Raw genomic sequence first — 22,336 nt, forward strand, 5'->3', positions numbered from 1 at the left:
AATTCTATGAAAGTCAGTGGCTACCTGCACGTTTTTGGTTTCACACATTCTTCAAAATATCTTCTTTTGTGTTCAGCAAAAGAAAGAAATTAAAGAAATAAGTAAATGTTTTTGTAAATGTTTGGGTGAACTGTCCGTTTAAAGGTCCTAAAATAAGCATAATTTTTGATTTTGAGGTGAAATATGACCTCAACCTGTTTTCACCCGCAGATGTTTTTCGAGTTGGTCTCTAAAAAGGCCCTGATTTCTATTGAATTCAGTTCGATTCTTTTAAATGTTGAGCTGTTGAATTGGATGTTAGTAATGACTCGTGTAGATGGTAATAATCTGTGATTTCAGAGATGTTCAGTGTGTGTGCTGGTGATCTTTCCTCTCTTCTCTAGTCATCACTTCTTATTTTCAAGCTTCATTTATTTGAAGGAGCAACACTTTTCCTGCCACTGTGTGTTGATTCTTATTCTGTGACACTGTCATTCCATCAGCTTTATTTTCTTACGTTCATCTTTTTTTCCTCTCTCCCTCTGTCGCTTTGTCTTGTCGTCCTCTCGCTGCTGTGTGTCTTTCTTGTTTTCTTTTTCCCCTGCACCATCGTTTCCATCGCCCCTGCCTCTCTCTCCCGGTGCTCTGTAGCTGATGCTTTTCTAAACCAACTTCCTGTGGCAGGCGCGGGGAACGATCATGGGAAGACGTACGCCCTCTATACCATCACCGTCGTACGCAAGACCTCCGACGGCAGCGAGGACATCTGGAAGACGTGTGTCTTTCTTGTTCTCTTTTTCCCCTGCACCATCGTTTCCATCGCCCCTGCCTCTCTCTCCCGGTGCTCTGTAGCTGATGCTTTTCTAAACCAACTTCCTGTGGCAGGCGCGTGTAACGATCATGGGAAGACGTACGCCCTCTATACCATCACCGTCGTACGCAAGACCTCCGACGGCAGCGAGGACATCTGGAAGACGTACCGCCGCTACAGCGATTTCCACGACTTCCACATGCGCATCACAGAACAGGTGAAACAGATGTACCCTTTAATGAGCGTCACACGTCACCTATCAGAGTAGTTTGTTGTACTGCCTTTAAGTTATGCAGATTTTATATTATATTACTAGATAATAGGGAAAAAAATAATAATCTGCAAAACTTAAAGGCAGTACAACTTAAATCAACATGGTAGAAATGTGGTTAATCGCTTGAGTCTATTGCATTTTTGTTTTATTGGCCTGTCTTTGTGTCTTTATTATGATGCATCGTTGTTTAACGCATTTTACCATGTTTAAAACACAAAAATGTGAAAAATGACTGGATTGAAATTAAATATTTATGAAACCAATACAAGCCACATCCATATATATATATATATATATACAGTGGGTAAGGAAAGTATTCAGACCCCCTTAAATTTTTCACTCTTTGTTATATTACAGCCATTTTCTAAAATCATTTAAGTTAATTTTTTTTTCTCATTAATGTACACACAGCACCCCATATTGACAGAAAAACACAGAATTGTTGACATTTTTGCAGATTTATTAAAAAAGAAAAACTGAAATATCACATGGTCCTAAGTATTCAGACCCTTTGCTCAGTATTTAGTAGAAGCACCCTTTTGATCTAATACAGCCATGAGTCTTTTTGGGAAAGATCCAACAAGTTTTTCACAAATATAATTGAAATCTGCAAAACTTAAAAGCAGTACAACAATCTACCCTGATATATAAATTCTTGACAATTTGTTTGTAATTTTATTCTTAAATTTACATCACAATTATGAATAGTCATAATTTCAACCCAACTCTCATAAAAAAAATGTAAGTAAAATTTTAAGTAAAACATCTAAATAAATATGTATATAGCAAAATATTTAAATTATATATTTTTTTAAATATAATAAAATATAGATAATTTTTATATTTATAAAAAAAAATTTTAATATAATTTTTTACTTAAAATATATGTGTGTGTGTGTGTATATATATATATATATATATATATAAAATGGTGATGAGAAGTTTTGAGTATTTTAATTTTTAATTATTATTATAATAAAATTATTATTTGTATTATTATTATTATTATTATCATGGGTGTTCTTGCTGTAAAGGCATTTACAGCTATTTGAATTTAAACATATCCCAAAATATATATAGATGTGGCATGTATTGGTTTTATAAAAATGTAATTTTAATCCAGACCTTTATCTGTGCTGATTGTAATTAAGAATTTTAAACCTGGTAAAATGTGTTAAACAGCGATGTGGGCTGCACCCATGTTGGTAGCTGAAATCATCATTAATTAGTCACAATAGTTAACATTTTTCTTAAGCAAACATTAAAAGAGACATGTTGGAATCTGTGAATGACTGGAGTTTAAATTCTGTAGAGTTTTGTGAACACGGAGTCCACGTTAGTCTGGATTTTTGTGTTGAACACAGTCTGATCTAATGGGGTTTGATAGATGTGACGTTTACTAACCCATGTGTCCCGTGTCTTTAGTTTGAAAGCCTTGGTCCGATTCTCAAGCTTCCTGGCAAAAAGACCTTTAACAACATGGACAGGGAGTTTTTGGAGAAGAGGAAGAAGGACCTGAATGCTTATTTACAGGTGGGTCAGACGAGGACGGGTGTTTATTTTGGGTTCTGCTGGCTCAGGTGTGCTGAGAGCTGAATGTGTCTTACAGGTGCTGCTGAATCCTGAGATGGTGAAGGCCTGTCCCATGCTGATCCCCTACGTCTATGACTTCCTGGAGAACAAAGCCTACAGCAAGGGCAAAGGAGACTTCGCACGCAAGGTGAGAAACGCCTCATACAGATAAGTTTCAAACGATCAGTGTTTGATGTCCAGCAGGGTGGGAGATTTAGCTTATAAAGTTATATCTTGATTTAAAAAATGATCTAGGCATTCACACCAGATTTGCACTAAATAACTTTATGCATTTTTATTTATATGCTCCAACATAAGAAAAAAAATCAATACACTACTGTTCAAAAGTGAGATTAATTTTTAATGTTTTTAAAAGAAGGCTCTTCTGCTCACCAAGGCTGCATTTTATTTTTATTATTATTTCTTTTTGGCTTTATTTTGATAGGACAGTGTTTAGACAGGAAGCGAAGTGGGAGAGAGAGAGGGGGGTGAGCAGTTGTGCTGCCGAATATTTTTGTGGAAACCGTGATACATTTTATTTTTCAGGATACTTTGATGAATAGAAAGTTCAAAAGAACATTTATTTGAAATAGAAATATTTTATAACATTATAAATATTTTTACTGTCACTTTTTATCAATTTAATGCTTCCTTGATGAATAAAAGTATTAATTTATTTTTAAAAAAAAAATTTATATTGACCCCAAACTTTTGAAACCATAGTGTATATTTTTGCAAAAAAAATGTTTTAATGCTATGAAATGAAACATGCAGACTTGAGTACACATATTTTCAGTGATAATGCAAACTAATCATTAAACCGATGCACTGAATCAAAAAACACTAATAAAATGATATGATTAACCCATAGATGCAATCTTAATATTCTCATCATTCTTTTGATAGACGTATGGATAGATAGAGAGAGCGACAGACTGAAGGGGCGTTCACACAAACAGCGATTTGCAGCGGCGAAGTTAGCGAAAGTCATTCATTTTCAATGAGAGTTGGTGAATCGGGACAACCTGAGGAATAGTAGAAAGCTGAGCTGGTTTAATGTTAATTAGCAGCGGTAAAGACACAATCTGAATGCTGCAGTTCAGTAGGAACAGTGATGAAATCGCTCGCACCTCCATGCATTACTCCAGAGGGGAGCGGCCTAGAGTTGTTGTCTGCTTGGATTCGCCGTTTTTTGTAAACTTGTCCTGTTCTCTGGACTCGGACAGATGGACACGTTTGTGAATCCTCTCCGGAGCTCCATGCGGAACGTGTCCAATGCCGTGAAGTCACTGCCGGACAGCCTGGCCGAGGGAGTGTCCAAAGTCTCGGCGGACATGGGCCGCATGTCCGAGAAACTTGGCCAGGATATTAAACAGTCCATATTTAAGGTAGAGCACGTCTGGAGAATCTCAGAGCACAGCGGGAAATGCGCAAAAGACCAGAGACCTCACGAACTGGACACTTTTCATGATGGTTGCTTGTGTTGCCTGTTTTTGTGTAACTGGGAAACTTTGTCTGTGCCGTTTCTCAATCATTTCATATGCATAGCTGAGCAGGCATGTAGGAAGTGTTTGCGCTCGACTGGCGTGATTTTATGAGGGTTTGTCACTAACTCCAGATGTGTCTGATCCACAGGTGCCTCCTTTAATTGCAAAGTCTGACATCGATCCCGAACACTGCCGCGTCTCGGCCCAGCTGGACGACAATGTGAGTCAACATCAAATCAAAAACTTGGCCAAATCACTCTAACACTCTAAATATGTGTAAGGCACCGATAAATAATGACATTTATTTTAATAATTGTAATAAGCAAATCTAGTACAAGCTGTGTGGTACAAGACATCCATAAATATTGGTGTTATATTTTTTTTCCCACAAATTATTATTATTTAGTAATGTATTAATATAGTAATATATTTCTTTATTGTTTTTATTTACTTACAACAACTTAATAATAATAATAATTATTATTAAATACTCTATTTTACAGTACAGTAGTATTATTACCATAATATTGTATGTCTTTATTTATTTTTATTTTTTATAATTGAATAAAATAATAATAATTTTATTATTAAATAGTATTTAGATTTTACAGTATATTAATGTAGTAATGCATTTCTTTGTTGCTTTTTATTTTTAATAGTAATGTTGTATATTAATATAGTAGTAATTTTTGTTTTTTTATTTGTCTAACTTAATAAAAAATATATTTATTATTATTATTAAGTACTCTATTTTACAGTATAATATTATTATTACCATAATATTGTGTTTCTTCATTGATTTTTAATTTTTATAATTTAATAAAATAATCATGTTTATTATTATTATTAAATACACATTTTTTATTTTACAGTACAATAGTATTTTTACCAAAGCAATTTATTTCGTTATTGATTGATTTTTATAATTTAATACGTTTACACTATTTATTTAATATTTATTATAATAGCAACATTACCATTAGGGATGAGAGAGAGAGAGAGAGTCTGAGAGCGCGCACTTCTGTTGCATGATCTTCATTGCATCCATCGCATTCACTATAAACAGCATTTATTTTAAACGTCAAGCATACACAACTTTATTTAGAGCAGAAGTGAAACTAGCAGACTGGGTGAAATGCGCTAGGATATAAGTGTCTCTCTCACTCTGCACCAATACAAACGTGTGCGCGCTGCGTATGTTTAGCTTGCTTTAAGGCCAAAGTATACTTCGGTTTTTACTCGTACGTGAGGGTCCGTGTACACTGCGCGTGACGCAAATTAAATCACCAAAATAGTACGCTAAATGAAGCCAAATAACATGATTCATATTATTATTATTATTATTACTATTATTTTGTTTCTGTACCCAATATTTAAAAAAAAATTACAAATGCTGTGAAAATACAGGTATCGGTATCGGTGAGTACCAAAAATGAAAGTATCGGTATCGGACTCGTTCTGAAAAAAGTGTTATCGGTGCATCCCTAATTACCATAGTAATTTATTTTTAGTTGATTTTTTATTTTATAATTTAATAAAATAATATTTATTATTATTATTATTTTCATCATTGTTATTATCATTATTATTAAATACAGATTTTTTTTATTTTACAGTACAATAGTATTTTACCATAGTAATGTATTTCTTTATTGATTTTTATTTTGTATAATTGGATAAAATAATAATAATATTTGTTTAATAACAAATAATTTATTTAAAATAATGTATCTAATTAGTTTGCATCCCTGATCAATTTTTCCATGGCTTAGAACGAGATTTGAATGAGATTGTAGAGTTGAAGCTGTCAGTTTAATGAATGTTGTTTTGATGTACAGGTGGATGATAATATTCCACTGAGGGTGATGTTGCTGTTGATGGACGAGGTGTTTGATCTGAAGGAGAGAAATCAGTGGCTGCGCAGAAACATCAAAAACCTCCTACAGCAGCTCATCAAAGCCACGTCTGGAGACACCATTAACAGGTGCGACAGACACACGCACATTATGACTCGCATAAGGTTGCATTTCTGCTGTCTGTTCAACGGTGAACATTTGTTTTCGCTTCACTGCAGGAAAATCGTAGATCATGTCGACTACATGACCTCGCCTGAGCAAGTGTCTGATTACGTGAAGAGATTCAGGTGATGATTTCACTCGCTGTCTGTTTTGACATGTATGTGGTTCTGCTGCTGCTTCTGACTGGATTTTTGACCCCGCAGAGACTCCTACTGGCCAAACGGGATTCTGGCCGAGACGCCGCCCCGCAGAGACAAAAGCTTACGCATGAGGACACGAGTCGCCGCCAAGACCACACTCCTGGGCATCATGCCAGGTACACACACACACACACACACACACACACACATTACAGCCTGGATCTTATGACACTGAACATGCAAACATTTATGTGCACTCACAGCATAGACTATAGTGGAAAATCTGCAGTTATTCTGTATTATCATATAATCCAAAATGTTTAATAAACGAATATGCAAGGGGTGGGGGATATTTTGAACTGTGAATAATGTCCATTCTAATTCTGTTCATATATACTGAGCTTTCTGCAAAATTCTACCCTAGTATTCAAAAGCTTGGGGTCGATAACATTTTTAAATGTTTTTGAAAAATCTCTTCTGCTCACCAAGGCTGCATTTATTTGATCAAAAATACAGTAAAAACAATAATATTGTGAAATATTATTACCATTTAGAATAGCTGTTTTCTGTGTGAATATATTGTAAAATGTAATTTATTTCTGTGATCAAAGCTGAATTTCCAGCATCATTACTCCAGTCTTCAGTGTCACATGATCCTTCAGAAATCATTCTAATATGCTGATTTGCTGCTCAAGAAACATTTCTGTTTATTATCAATGTTGAAAACATGATCCATTATATTTTTCAGGATTCTTTGATGAATAGAAAGTTCAAAAGAACAGTGTTTATTTGAAATAGAAATCTTTTGTAACCTTAGAAATGTCTTTGCTGTCATTTTTGATCAGTTTGATGCATCCTTGCTGAATAAAAGTATTATTTATTAAAAAAAAAAAAACGATGCAAAGACCCCATACTTTTGAATGGTAGTATAATATATGTATGTTTATATAATAATATATACATATATAGTACCAGGGTTTATTATGGTTAAATAAAACTAAAATCATAAAATAATTTTTGTTACTTGAAATAAACATTAAAAGAAATAAAATAAGATATTTAAATGTAAATATTTTAAATGTATTGCATTTATTTATTTCATTTCAGCTAGTGATTTTCACTTAGTTTAACTTGATGTATTAAGATAACTATATAGACATAAAAAACAAAGCCTAATAAAAATTCAAATGAAAACAGAAAATATTAATTAAAAACTAATTCGACCATTAATAAAAACTATAATAGTATCTCAGAGATACCAAGATAACACTGTATCGTACGTCCAATTGTATTTGTATACATACAGTGCCTCAGGTAGAGTGATATATATACTGTACAGCAAATCTCCACTGCTTGATTGCTTGTATCGTCCCAAAACTATACAAGCAATATAATAACAAATAATATAACTATATTATTGTCCAGCTCTAATCTGCTAAATGCGACTATAAGGCATAGAGATATTAAGATATTATAAGCATTAACATTATGATTTTGTGTAAAGCTGCTTTGAATCTATACAAATAAATTTGACTCGACTTGAAATGTTCTCCTCCCATCAGATGAGTTGAAGCACATTATCGGGGCAGAAACCACACGCAAGGGCATCCTGCGCGTCTTTGACATGTTCCAGCACCAACCGCTGAACCGCCGGCTGGCCTGCGTCTTTCTGGAGGGCTTCCTGGAGACCTTGTTCCCTCAGTACAAGTTCCCCGAGCTGTTCGTGAAGCTCTACTCGCGCTCGCCGCGCGTGCTCAGATATTCACAGAAATTGCGCAGCTTGCACAAGAGGTGACAGACGGACACTTCTCCCGCCGACGCAGAGGGGGGAGGGGAGGAACCAGCGGCAAACGCTCAAACACACACCTCCCTCTTAGTGCCTCGTGGCTGTTCTCGTTTCAAGCACTGTATTGACACGGCCGTAGCATAGAGGAGTCATTTTATCATCATGAAGCCTTCGGCACCTCGCTCACATCTGAACCACTATGAAAGACTGCAGCGCCCGAGCACTGAGCGATCACTCTTTCCGTTTGCCGTGCATTTCTGATCTGATGTTTTGAATGACACTTGTGTAGATATATACGATTTGTTTGGTTTATTTGGGGTTTTTGCATTTGGCATTGGTCGCCTCATCGTCAGTACTGTATGGTGAAGGAAATCCGACCGAAGCAACCTATGCACCTTAACACTCATTACAAGCAGAACCATATGAGGAGGGTCGGCAGCGATGTATTATGATCATTTTGTGGCACTGAAACTGAAATAGGCGTAACGTTATCCTTCTCAGCCTTTTGCTTACATGTAATACTTGAGCTAATCTAAAATGACTTAAAGGAATAGTTAAGGCAAAAATGAAAATTTGTTGACAATTTACTCACCCTCAGGCTATCCATGATGTAGATGAGTTCGTTTCTTCATCAGATTTGGAGAAATGTAGCATTGCATCAGTGTCTCAGCAATGGATGCTCTGCAGTGAATGGGTGCCGTCAGAATGAGAGTCCAAACAGCTGATAAAAACATCACAATAATCCACAAGTAATCCACACCACTCCAGTCCACCAGTTAAAGCCAAAAGCTGCGTGTTTGAAACAAACATATACATCATTAAGACTTTTTTAACTTCAAACCATTGCTTCCGGCTAAAATACAAGTCCATAATCTATAATAACTCTTCCTCCATTGAAAAGGTCCATCTCCTGTTGTTTCTCACATCAAAATCCATCCATATATGTGTTTAGAGCTCATGATTTGTTTTGGATTGTTTTTGTTAAATGGTGCTTGATCTGTGCAGATTTCTCTCCTGATTCAGACAAGATGATTTTCACTTTATGAAGCGTTATTATGGATTATGGACTCATATTTTAGCCGGAAACAATGGTTTGAAGTTAAAAACACCTTAATGATGGATTTGTTTCTTACAAACACACAGCTTTTGTCTTCTGAAATCATTAACTGATGGACTGGAGTGCTGTGGATTATTGTTTTTATCAGCTGTTTGGACTCTCATTCTGACGGCACCCATTCACTGCAGAGCATCCATTGCTGAGCAAGTGATGCATTGCTACATTTCACCAAATCTGTGACGATACAAACTCATGGATGGCTCGAGGGTGAGTGCATTTTCAGCAAATTTTAATTTTTAGCTGAACTTTTTCTTTAATAATTATCTAAAGCCCTCAAAACATATCAAAGCGGACAGAGATGGTGGAATTCAAGCGTATATTTGCATGACCGTTTGAAACAGCTACATGGAGCTCATCGCATACAGAGATCTGCTTTAACGAATGTACATGTCGATGTTTGTGTGCGTCCTGTTTTTATAACTCAATCCAGTGGAGGGTCTGATGTGGGTTTTTTTAAACGTACTTTATTTTAGAATATCAAGTGTAGCACTAAACTGCGACTGTCTGATGCTGAAGACTGTTTCAGTGTGAGGTATAGATTCAGCCTTAAATACACGACCAAGAGACGCGTGTTTAGAAGTAGCTTTCACACGGATGCGCCCTCATACACACACACACACGTAAAGGAGATATCGACTGTCCGAATCAGGTTTTCAATCAGAGAATATGTCATTCGTTTTTGTGCAATATGTTTCTTTCATGCATGTTATATAATAATCATATATGGGATAGTTTTCAAGTATATTCGAGTGAAGCCAATCCAAAACCACAGGAAACTCTTCAAAACCACCGAAACATTCCGTTGTTGTAAATGGCTTATTTTAAAGGACTTGTTTTATAAGTCTGGCTTTTATGCTCGTGTTGAACTTGGGGATGTGTTTGTTTTTAATGTTGCGTCGCTCCTGCTGTTTTCTTGATGGATTTTGGTGCGTTTTGCTTTTAGGAAACGAGTGAAAGCACATTGTAGGTGAACGGATGATCAAAACATGCAAAGACAAGAAAGACGCTGCCGAGGTCAGCACATAGATCTTAAACACTCTTTCTTACTGTTAAACACTCTCCAGTCATGTTTGATAGATCTACACTTTACGAGAACATGCATGGGTCATATTTCACCCCAAATTCTTTTTTTTTTCATTGTGACATGCTTTTTTATGATGATTAAGCACATTTTTGTATCATGTGAAAAATCTCATAAATATATATTACAATTTAAATTATTCTATAATAAATTATAACACAAAAAATCATTAAAAACCTAATTATAATTATAAAAAATGTATTTGTTTAATATTTTACATAATGATATTATCATTATTAATGTGTTTTATGTATATTATACATAAAAATAATGTTATTTAAATTATTAACAATACTTAAATACAAATAAATAATTTTTATATTATGTAATAATTAGGTTCTTTGATTTAAAGAATGAGAATTGGGAAGAAATATCATGGTTATAACTTTTCATTTCATTGTCTATGCAAACATAATTGATTTATTTTGATTTTGGAGTGAAATATGACCTATAAATGTTCTCTCCTCTCAGGTTTCACAAGATTCAGCCTTGGGACCTGGTTCAGATCAGCAGAAATTGATGCGAATAGATGAGAACTAATTTAGTGTTTTAATGGAAGTAAAAATAGCACTTGAACTCTTAATTGAAGGGTTTTGAAGATTGTTTTGAGTTGCTCTTGTTTGTGGCTGTTTGCTGTGATTGACCAGCAGTTTTACTCGTGTGATTTGCCTGAACGTGGTCTTTCTCTACTGTGATTGGCTGGCACTGAGAAGCTAAAATCTGCTGTGATTGGTCGAGTCACACAGGAGCAACTTCCCCTTTAAATCCACCAAATGGTCGACACAGATGTTTCTGATTTGATTTTGTTTTCAGAATCCCCGTACGTATGAATCTATGAACATGAACTGTGCATATTGGTGTATAGTATGTGTCAGCGGTGTGCCTAAATGTACTGTCAATTATATTTTCTTATTTTTCTTTAACAAAGTCAATTTGAATGTCACAGTCGTTTTAATAGACTGAAAAGGACTCTAAAGGAGTAGAGTGTTTGCATTATGCTTCTAAAACATTGATTTTGAGCAGCTTTACTCAGTATAACACTAATAAAATTAACTCCAACTCACTGCCCATTTCAGCATTTACGGTGTCTGTCTGAATGATTGATTGATTGATTGAATGAATGAATACTGTCTGACAGATTCAAATAAAGCCTGTTTGATCAGGAATTAAGAATGGAAATTTAAATAAATGCAACATTCTTAGCTGTTACTGTACTTATAAAATCAAATCAACATCAAATTAAAATGCACAAGATTGGGAAAAAAAGGAAAAAAACTATAGGAATAAATGTGAATTTTGTGTGTAAATTATTTTTTTTTTCTCCCCGATTAAGCTAACATAAAGCAGAATTATTTTTCTCGCTTATTTTGAAACAGAAAGCAGGACTGTTTGACCAGTTCATTTTTTTTTTTAACTTTCAATCAAAGGCTGTTGAGTTAATGTCACTGAAATACTGAATTTAAAAGCATATGTCTATCCATCCATCCATCCATCCATCCGTCTGTCTATCTGACAAATATCTTCCAAAATAAATGGCTTATTAATCATGTTCCATCACAGCCACAAAAACTTCTAAGATGTTATTTCTCTGATAAACACTGGGGAGCGCCATACACTTTATACTGTTGTGTCTTAAAGGGGTCATATGATGCTTTTTTAAAGATCATTATTTGGTGTAACAGAATATGTTGACATGCTTTAATGTTCAAAAAACACATTATTTTTCAAATACTGTACATTATTGTAGGTCCTCTATGCCCCGCCTCTCTCAAACGCTTCGTTTTCTACAAAGTCCTTCCTTCCGACAAGCGCAGTCTGCTCTGATTGGCCAGCTGACCCAGTACATTGTGATTGGCCGAACACCACAAGCACGAGTCGGAAATGTAACGCCCCTTACCATAATCACCAGCTTCATCTTTCAAAATAAATGTAAAAACAAAATCTGCATTCATAAAAAATTACCATGGCATAAAATACATCAGAAATATATCTTCTGATAGTTCATCTTTTGCCATTAGATAGTATAACATTGTATGTATATATATATATATATATATATATATAAGATAACTCTTATTTTGTTCCTGATGTCAATGTGACTGATCACCTGGATTCATTAAACCAAAACATGAAGCAAGAAGGCAGAATGGATAAATCGGGTACGTTTTCAACTGTACTAAAGAAAACACAAGAAATATGAGCTGACGTTCAATCACAAGATTTATCAGAAGAGGGTCAATTAATTGTTTTTTATACACCCATTTGAAAACAAATGGTGGAAGCCTAAACGTTGAAACAAGATATTCAGCATTGAGTGCGGTTACATCATCAAACAAAATGATAAAATATCTGCATTATAAAAACCTGACAAGACTCGCGCTTACCAGAGAGTGAGACTTTGAAATCCGCGGGTGTTTATCTAGTTTTGACATCAAAGCGTGAACAGACATGCGCACATTGAACATCAAAGCTTGAACAGACATGTGCACATTGAACATCAAAGCATGAACAGACACGCGCACATTGAACATCAAAGCATGAACAGACACGCGCACATTGAACATCAAAGCATGAACAGACACGCGCACATTGAACATCAAAGCATGAACAGACACGCGCACATTGAACATCAAAGCATGAACAGACACGCGCACATTGAACATCAAAGCATGAACAGACACGCGCACATTGAACATCAAAGCATGAACAGACACGCGCACATTGAACATCAAAGCATGAACAGACACGCGCACATTGAACATCAAAGCATGAACAGACACGCGCACATTGAACATCAAAGCATGAACAGACACGCGCACATTGAACATCAAAGCATGAACAGACACGCGCACATTGAACATCAAAGCATGAACAGACACGCGCACATTGAACATCAAAACGTGAACAGACATGCGCACATTGAACATCAAAGCATTAACAGACGCACACATTGAACATCAAAGCTTTAACAGACACGCGCACATTGAACATCAAAGCATTAACAGACACGCGCACATTGAACATCAAAGCATTAACAGACACGCGCACATTGAACATCAAAGCATTAACAGACACGCGCACATTGAACATCAAAGCATTAACAGACACGCGCACATTGAACATCAAAGCATTAACAGACACGCGCACATTGAACATCAAAGCATTAACAGACACGCGCACATTGAACATCAAAGCATTAACAGACACGCGCACATTGAACATCAAAGCATTAACAGACACGCGCACATTGAACATCAAAGCATTAACAGACACGCGCACATTGAACATCAAAGCATTAACAGACACGCGCACATTGAACATCAAAGCATTAACAGACACGCGCACATTGAACATCAAAGCATTAACAGACACGCGCACATTGAACATCAAAGCATTAACAGACACGCGCACATTGAACATCAAAGCATTAACAGACACGCGCACATTGAACATCAAAGCATTAACAGACACGCGCACATTGAACATCAAAGCATTAACAGACACGCGCACATTGAACATCAAAGCATTAACAGACACGCGCACATTGAACATCAAAGCATTAACAGACACGCGCACATTGAACATCAAAGCATTAACAGACACGCGCACATTGAACATCAAAGCGTGAACAGACACGCGCACATTGAACATCAAAGCGTGAATATGTCCACAACTCCGTCATCCGTGCGATCTGGTTTATGACGCACTTAAAGAACACGTGCTGTTTACATCATTTAAACGTTGCCGGGTTTTAAGTATAATTTCAGTCCACTGAATCTCTTCTCTTATTGCTTCAAAGCATAAAAGTGACGTCTATCATATTTTCTTTTTCTTTTTGTTTATCTTCTAATAACAAAACCCCTCCTCATGATCAGCTTTCACACTGGGAGCAATTGTGGTTGACATATTTAAGTTAACCTGCTTGAACTATATTTCAATACGAAGATTTTTGCTTAAAATGTAAATGCGTTTAAATGAGTCTATTTATGTATTTGGTTGTCACTTTTGAATCATGCTATAGTCAATTTTAATTGATCCTCAATTAATAAAAAAATGTACAAACTTTCAGTGTTGTTTACCGATTAATATGAGGTCATAAAAACCACATGTAATATTTGCAGAGTAGTTGGAAGAGTTTAGTTTAATATTGTTATAATCGGATTATGTATAGACTTCTGTCAACTCCCATGCTTTATATATGAATCCTTTTTTCTCACTTATGTACTGTATAATTGTGCACACACATGCAATAAGTCAGTGAGACGAGTCCCATGTGCCAATATTTGCAATTGCAAGCTTTATTAAAGAGAAAAAGCATGTGCTAGAATCATTTTTTAAATAATCATTTTTTCTTAGTTATCGGGAAGAGCAATACTCGGAATCACTTTGACAAACGTCTCATCTTACAGACAGATGAAATGATCATGTAAAGCTGTGATTCTGCTAAAGAAGGCTGTTCTCTGGTTGCATGTTAAAATTACATACAGTCATTGTAAAATAACTTCACTTGTTTCCTCCAGTTGTCATTTAAGAATTTTTGTAACTCCTCCAGGCTCTTAGGACGAGTAATCGTATCATCAGTCATTTTGTTCTCGGCCCAGTCAGCTTTGGAGAGCGTTGAGTTTCCTGAACTGCTGAAGCAGCAAAATGCCATCCACTTGTGAGAGGGAATATTCACTCTGTTATTCAGTGTATCACGGCCAGGCAGAGCTCCAGTCAACACGTAGGCTAAGATCTTCTTATTGTTCTTCTTGTCACGACAGTATTTATCCATCATATCTTTAATGTCTTGTTCTTTGCGAATCCAAATGCCTTTCTCTAAGTTGCTCTTCTGTGGAATGCTGTTGGTGAGTGTGAATGTAGACTTGGCAGTTTCTCGATCAGCTGCATAACGGACTGGAAATAAGTGACCGGGACTAACGTTTTGTTTGTTATTGTAGTAGTCTCCAGTGATAGCCTGATTGACGAATGGCTCACGCATCCCAGGACCTATAGGTTCAAACTTAATAAAAGAAACACAGTCAACTTCATAAAATGAAGAAGTAAAACAACCATTCTACATTATATATATATGTAAGCTAGCAAATATATGAAGCGTTTCCATGCTACATTTGAGTCATTGTAAGAAACATCACCTGCGACTCGATCATCCAGGGAATCTTAGTTGGGTTCTTGTATTCTTGTATTCCGGTGTATTTATAAGCTGAGAAAAGAGGGATCTTCCTCGTTGTGTCGTAGAGGGTTACATACTTTTCCCTCTCCTGATATCGTTGACAGATTTTTTCATAATTACTGTCCTGTGCAGCTGAATCCTTCAGAATGCCAGGGATAGCCGGAGGCGTTTGACGGAAAAAAAAGTCACCGCATTTACTGAATTTGTCTACAGGTTCAGATGAGATGCATGAAGAAGCCAGAAGCAGCAGCAGCAAAGAGACGCTCACGATAAACAGCCTCATCTTCCCTTCAGACGAGAATGTGCTCAGGTTCAGCAACACAGAATGGGTCTCTGCTGGGACTTAAATGCTCCTCTCTAACACACGTAGATCATTCTGCAGCAGGAACAATGTTCTTTAACCCTCATACACCCACACGCTCACACATCTAATTCTGTACACTCATGCAGGTCACACTTTCTGAGAAACTGAATTGTAGGCATAATTTTGAGTGTGAAATTTTCTTTCACACCTTTTGACCTGTGAAATGGCATCTGGTGTTCTCGTATCTCATCTGGTGCTTTTCATTATTATCGTTCGCTTGAACCATTAAAAAGCATTTTTTGTTAATTGAAATAAACCTGAAATAATGTACATACAGCACTTATCAAAACATTACAGTTTTTCATGTTTTTAATGAAGTCTCTTCTGCGCACCAAGGGTGCATTTAAGTAGTCTGCTCAAAAATAGACTTAAAACAGCAATATTGTGAAAGAGTTAAAATAACCATTTGAATTTATTGTCAAATGTAATTTATTTCTGTGATCAAAGCTGAATTTTCAGCATCATTACTCCAGTCTTCAGTGTCACATGATCCTTCAGAAAGCATTCTAATATGCTGATGAATAAAAAGAGACTTCATTAAAATTATTTAAAAATCATAATGTTTCCAAACTTTTGACAAGCACTGTTTTAGATGAAAAGCTTATTTCAGTTAGTTGGCAAGGCAACATTTCATATTTTCTGAAAATAAAGTAAATAAAAGCTATCTCCTCCTAGAGCTTTCAAGCTACAACCACCAAACTCAGGTCAGACTGATCTGAATCGGGTTGCTATATCTTTTCTAACAGATCAGTTTTCATTAAATGGATGATCTAATTTACAAAAAGTCCCATAGACTTTCATTGAGGGGGTTAACATTTTTGTACAATAAGATTTATAGTGTTTAAAGGGTTAGTTTACCCAAAAATTATAATTCTGTTATTAATTACTCACCCTCATGTCGTTCCAAACCCATAAGACATTCATTCATCTTTGGAACACAAATTAAGATATTTTTGATGAAATCCAAGAGCTTTCTGACCCTGCATAGACAGCAAAGGAACTATCACATTAAAATACTCCAGCAACACTAGCAATGTGTTAAATCATGCTTGCAACATGGTAAAAAATGCTAGCAACGTGCAATATAATGCTAGCAGAATGGTAAAACATGTTAGCAATGTGCTAATCATGCTAGAAGAAACATGCTACCAACTTCCTAGCAATATGTTCAATCATGGTATAGCAAAATGTTAAAACATGTTAGAAACGTGCTAGCAACATACGAATCATGCTTGCATAATACTATATACAATACTTTAATAATAATAATACTATAACATAATAGCCTACTATAATAATAATAATAATGATGTTAGAAACATATTAGCAGCATGCTAATCATGCGAACAACACACTAGCAACATGCCAATCATGCTTACATAATACTAACAACATGCTAATTGTGCTAGAAACATGCTAGCAACATCTGGAGAGCATGCTAATCATGTTAGAAGCACACTAGCAACATGCTAATCATGATCAAAAATGCTAGTAATGTGCTAAATCATGCTAGCAGTGTGCTGGCAATCTATCTATCTTTCAGACTTCAAGCTTTTGCAACTGCTTCAATCTTTCAGGCTAGGCTTTCTCAAGGGCTAGGCTTTTTTTAAATTATTATTATTGTACTTAAGCCTTTGGTATTGCAATTAAACATATATATATATATAGCCTGTGTGTGTGTGTGTGTGTGTGTGTAATATATCGAAACTGTTGTCTCCGAAAGATTTAAGATTATTTTGGTGGGTTTTACTTGTGTGTCCAGGAATGGAAATGTTTGGGAACCCTGGATTTAGACAGTGAGATCATTCTGATATGACAACATTTGCATAAGCTTTATTAGAAAAAAGACAAACGTTTACAGACAGTCCATTTATAACAGGATCTGGGCTTCAGCACATGCTTATCAAAGTACTGTTTGTGTTCAAATGAAAATGCTAAAAATTACATGTATGAGAAAAATGGCAGCAATTAAAACCAGGATGAGTTAGGATTCTGGAAAAGCTAAACAAGCATTTTGACAGACCTCCAATCAAACATCAGAAATGATAATTCAATGTTTTTTAACCCATCTGATGCTTTCCGAGACATTTTTAGTTACAGTTCTTAAACAGCTTTACATTTTTCGCCAAGTTTTGACTCAGAAATTGCTGTAATTCCTGCAGGCTCTTTTTACTGATCGCTGCATTGTCTTTTTCTTGTTTGTTTAGGGCCCAGTAAGCTTGAGAGACCCACAATCTTTTTCTACTGTTATAGCAGCAGAATGCCGTCCACATGTAAGAGGGAATGTTCACTCTATTGTTTAGTTTGTTTTTGCCAGGTATAGCTCCGGTCAGCACATGAGCTAAAACTTTACCGTTATTGTCATAGCAATGTGTACTCATGCTATCTCTGGTCTCGTTTTCAATGCTATTCCAACCGCCGGCATTAAATCTGATATTTTGTGGCACAATGTTGGTGAGTGTGAATGTAGATTTGGCCGTGAATTCATCAGCTGCGTGACAGTTGGGAAATAAGTGACCACGATTCACTCCATAGCTGTTTTCGAAGTAGTCTTCATCAGTGGCCTGATTTCTATATGGAACAGTCATGCCAACAACATGAGGATCGAGCTGCAGATGTATATTTACAAGAAAGAGAAAGAGTTATTAAACACTAAGAGATTTCTAAAATACCTGACTAAAGTAAAACATACATAAAAAGACTTATACAGAAAAAGAAAAGAAAAGAGGTGAGGAATGACTCCTAAAACACTTGATGCACAATAACAGCAGACAAATGAGGCATCATAAAAAAAGCTGTGAAAATCATCACCTGCGGCTCGATCATCCATGGAATTCTTGGTCTTATGAAATTTCCTCTTGCAGTGTATTTGTACGCCGAGAAAACAGGAATCCTGCTTTCTGTGTCGTAGAGAGTAGCAAACGTATATCCTGAACCGACACTTGTGAAACTATATCTCTGACAGATTTTTTTGTAGCGAGCATGCTCAGAGTTCGGATTCAGGATGCCAGGAATCACCGGAGCCTGTCCTTCAGAGAAAAACTCACTACATTTATTGAACGTTTGTACAACTTCAGACCTGCCGAACGGACAGCTCAACGCCAGCAGCACAGCGATAAACAGCCGCATGTTCACAGAACTAAAGAACAAAAATGTAAACGCAAGTTCCCCAGAAGTCTCGCAGATGAAATGGCCTCTCCTCCTGCGCACTTAAATAGTTCAGCAGCTGAGATGGTGATGTACACACAGATGCACACACATCCAATCCTGTGAACCCACAAACCTAAAAAACTTGTTAACTTGAGTGTTAGTTATCATTCACACATCATCTATTCCACTACAAGCCTGCAACACATTTATACCGCATTTGGAGTCATGCTCAGAATTCACCCAAACTGCAGAGTTTCAGTTTGACTTGTCTTTAGTGACCTGTGTGTTTCACAGCTATTGGTACCATATATTGTCTATATAGATAATTTTATACTGTAAGTAAAATTCTTTTGCCTGTAGATATAGTTATACCTACATTAGAAGTATGGTTTATTGGTATGCCTATGCAAATAAAATGGGGCAATAATGTTTCAGCTCCTTTAACAATGGTGTTGAACAAGGAGGGATTTTGACCCCAGTTCTGTCTTTATATTGATGATTTGTGTAAATGTTTGAAGGCCTTGGATTATATTTTAGTGAATCATGTTATAGATGCAGATGATCTTGTGATTTTTAGTCTTTGTAGTGCTGGTCTTTAGCACCCTCTCACTATATGTTCTGTGTTTGGACTTAAAGCATGATATTATATATATAATGCAAGTAAGAGAGTGTTGTTATGATCTGCAGATCAAAAGAGGATCAGTGTTTAAATTAAATTGTCTGATAATGATCTAAATGAGTGTGAGAAGGTGAAATATATCAACCTTTTCATTACTGAGCAGCTGACAGATGATGAGGATATTGAAATGTATGACACTGTATGTTGGTGTGTGTACAGATCTGTCATTGTTCTGAGCATATTGCACACCACTCTATACTGCACTCTTGTGGTCTAACTATAGGAGAGCCAGCTTACAGAGACTTCAAGAAGTTTACAATGATGAAATGATCATTTTACTTAAGAGACCAAGATGGCATAGTCATACTGTATATTTAGGCTTTTGGTGTCCAGACATTTCAAGCGCTGTTAAGAAGAAATCTTAAGCTGCCGAATGAATGACTCTGAAAATGAAATAATTGTGAGTTTATCTCTAGCTATCAGTCTAGGTCAGGGATAGGCAAGTTTGGTCCTAAAGAGCCGCAGTCCTGCAGAGTTTAGCTTCAACCTTGAAAAAAAAAAACTCACCTGCCTGTAGCCTTAGTAAACCTGAAAACATTGATTAGTTTGTTCAGGTGTGTTTGATTAGAGTTGGAGCTGAACTCTGCAGGACAACGGCTCTCTAGGACCAAACTTGCCTACCCCTGGTCTAGGAGACATTGAAATCATTGTATCTTTGTAACAGGCTGATCTAACCTTTTCGTTTTGTCAGTGTGTGTGAGTAATAAGTTATTTATTTTATTTGATGTTTGTAGGTTTTATTATTTTTATTTTATTATTATTGTTATTATTATCACCTTGAGTCTGTAATAAAAGTTTTGATATAGCATTCTAGTATCTTGCATTCTGGGTTGCTTCTTGACGCTTGTCACAAATGCTTAATATGATGCAGATGTGTGGATCCTGCTGCCATATCATATAAGGTGGTGATACAGTTGCATATTCAATGAACATTTTTAAATCATACCTTCTGTCCTAAAATAACAAGCTAGGACCAGAATGAACGTTCAAGTTGGTCCAGGCTGGTTATACTGGTTTAGTGCTAGAAATGCCGGCCGAACAGCATGGACTTTCTGATGATGCTGGTTGGCCAGCAATGCTGATATTATTATTATTATTATTATTATTATTATTATTTATTTTTAAATAGTATTTTCAATGTAGGTTTCACAAAAGTTAGAGTTTAATGCACTAAGGATTAAGATGAACAGTAGTTAGTTAGATACATAAAGCTTGAACAAACCATCATCCAGCATGTCTGAGAAATATAAAGATCTTCTCTGACATATTGAAATATGGTGGTTTTTGACCTTTTTTGAGCTTCGAATCACCATCTATTTTAGAGCTGCTCAGACAGTCGGCCTAAATCATTTTATCCCTCATTTTGTATTTTTGGGAAGAAGGAAAACTATGCTGCTGTGTCATTCACTGGTGAATAACACAAGAGCCGTTTGAGGATTTCTTGCTGTTTTTATGTCCCATCATTGTCTATTTGTTCTATTTTAAAGTCTGTGATCAGATGTTCAGAGTTCAGTGTTCAGATGTCAAAATCAGTGATATGAGCATGTTCGATATCGTAGGGATGTGCAATATTTATCGTCGGATAATATTGTTTTTGTTGTTGTTGTTGTTTGTTTGTTTTTGTTTTTTTAACAATGTGTGAGCTGACATTATTGAGTAGGGTTGAGCAAGGGAAAACGTTCCCCTTAAGGACTGTGTAATTTTTCTGTGAAACAAAAGTAAAATGTGTCTTCTTGAATAGTTATCCTAGTTTTCAGTGACAATTACATAAATTATAAACCAAGTATGAAAAATCTCCAGAGTTTTTATGTTATTAGATTTTTAAGAAAAATTTATTTTGTACCAATGGGGTGTTTTGGCCCACAGGTGGGGTAAAATGTCCCCACCGACAAAACAATTTTCTTTATACATTTACAACACATTATACATTTACAGAAGAACATTTTTGTGTCTCAGAGCAACACTGTTTCGTTCCTGAATGAACCTGTTTTTGAATTAATCATTTGAGTCAGTGATTTAATGATCCATTCATAAAGACAGTCACTTGCTATGTTTCTAAATGAATCAGCTGGTTTGAACAAATCGTTTGAATGAATAATTGAATGAATCACTCATTAAGACAGGGGCTGCATCTGAAATTGCATACTTCCCTACTATATATGAGGTGAAAACAGTATGTGACAAAGAAGTATGTCCGAATTCATAGTACTTATAAAAGAGTAGGCAAAAAGTACCCAGATTACCTACTACTTCTGGCGCAATTCTGAAGTGTACATACGATGGACACTACAGGTGCATCTCAATAAATTAGAATGTCGTGGAAAAGTTCATTTATTTCAGTAATTCAACTCAAATTGTGAAACTCATGTATTAAATAAATTCAATGCACACAGACTGAAGTAGTTTAAGTCTTTGGTTCTTTTAATTGTGATGATTTTGGCTCACATTTAACAAAAACCCACCAATTAACTATCTCAACAAATTAGAATACTTATTAAGACCAATAAAAAAAACATTTTTAGCCTTCTGGAAAGTATGTTCATTTACTGAACATGTACTCAATACTTGGTAGGGGCTCCATTTGCTTTAATTACTGCCTCAATTCAGCCCACGACATTCTAATTTATTGAGATGCACCTGTATACTGCCCCATGAGGCCACAGAAGAGGATTTCTGAATGGCAGTGATGTGATGCAACTGATGTT

General features: G+C 35.8%; 2 protein-coding genes across 2 annotated transcripts in view; one reads left to right on the forward strand and one right to left on the reverse strand.

The window, feature by feature from the left end:
* The window catches only part of LOC107732460 (sorting nexin-13), a 39,344-nt gene extending 30,678 nt beyond the window's left edge, over window positions 1-8,666 (forward strand). The window contains exons 18-26 of the mRNA XM_016543798.1: window positions 865-1,007; window positions 2,490-2,597; window positions 2,674-2,784; window positions 3,863-4,024; window positions 4,272-4,343; window positions 5,962-6,107; window positions 6,198-6,266; window positions 6,345-6,457; window positions 7,844-8,666. Of these exons, the coding sequence (XP_016399284.1) occupies window positions 865-1,007; window positions 2,490-2,597; window positions 2,674-2,784; window positions 3,863-4,024; window positions 4,272-4,343; window positions 5,962-6,107; window positions 6,198-6,266; window positions 6,345-6,457; window positions 7,844-8,076 (1,157 nt within the window). The 3' untranslated portion in view covers window positions 8,077-8,666. The remainder of the gene's footprint in view (window positions 1-864; window positions 1,008-2,489; window positions 2,598-2,673; window positions 2,785-3,862; window positions 4,025-4,271; window positions 4,344-5,961; window positions 6,108-6,197; window positions 6,267-6,344; window positions 6,458-7,843) is intronic.
* Window positions 8,667-14,687: 6,021 nt separating this feature from the next.
* LOC107732458 (endonuclease domain-containing 1 protein-like) lies at window positions 14,688-15,777 on the reverse strand. The gene is made up of 2 exons (XM_016543795.1): window positions 15,401-15,777; window positions 14,688-15,267 (listed from the first exon to the last, which is right to left on the reverse strand). Exons 1-2 carry the CDS (start codon window positions 15,719-15,721, stop codon window positions 14,743-14,745), a joined length of 846 nt encoding a protein of 281 aa, XP_016399281.1. The 5' UTR covers window positions 15,722-15,777; the 3' UTR covers window positions 14,688-14,742.
* Between the last annotated feature and the right edge of the window lie 6,559 nt (window positions 15,778-22,336).

Source organism: Sinocyclocheilus rhinocerous, unplaced genomic scaffold (assembly GCF_001515625.1).
Source record: "Sinocyclocheilus rhinocerous isolate Xijiao unplaced genomic scaffold, SAMN03320098_v1.1 scaffold3476, whole genome shotgun sequence".
Lineage (NCBI taxonomy): Eukaryota > Metazoa > Chordata > Actinopteri > Cypriniformes > Cyprinidae > Sinocyclocheilus > Sinocyclocheilus rhinocerous.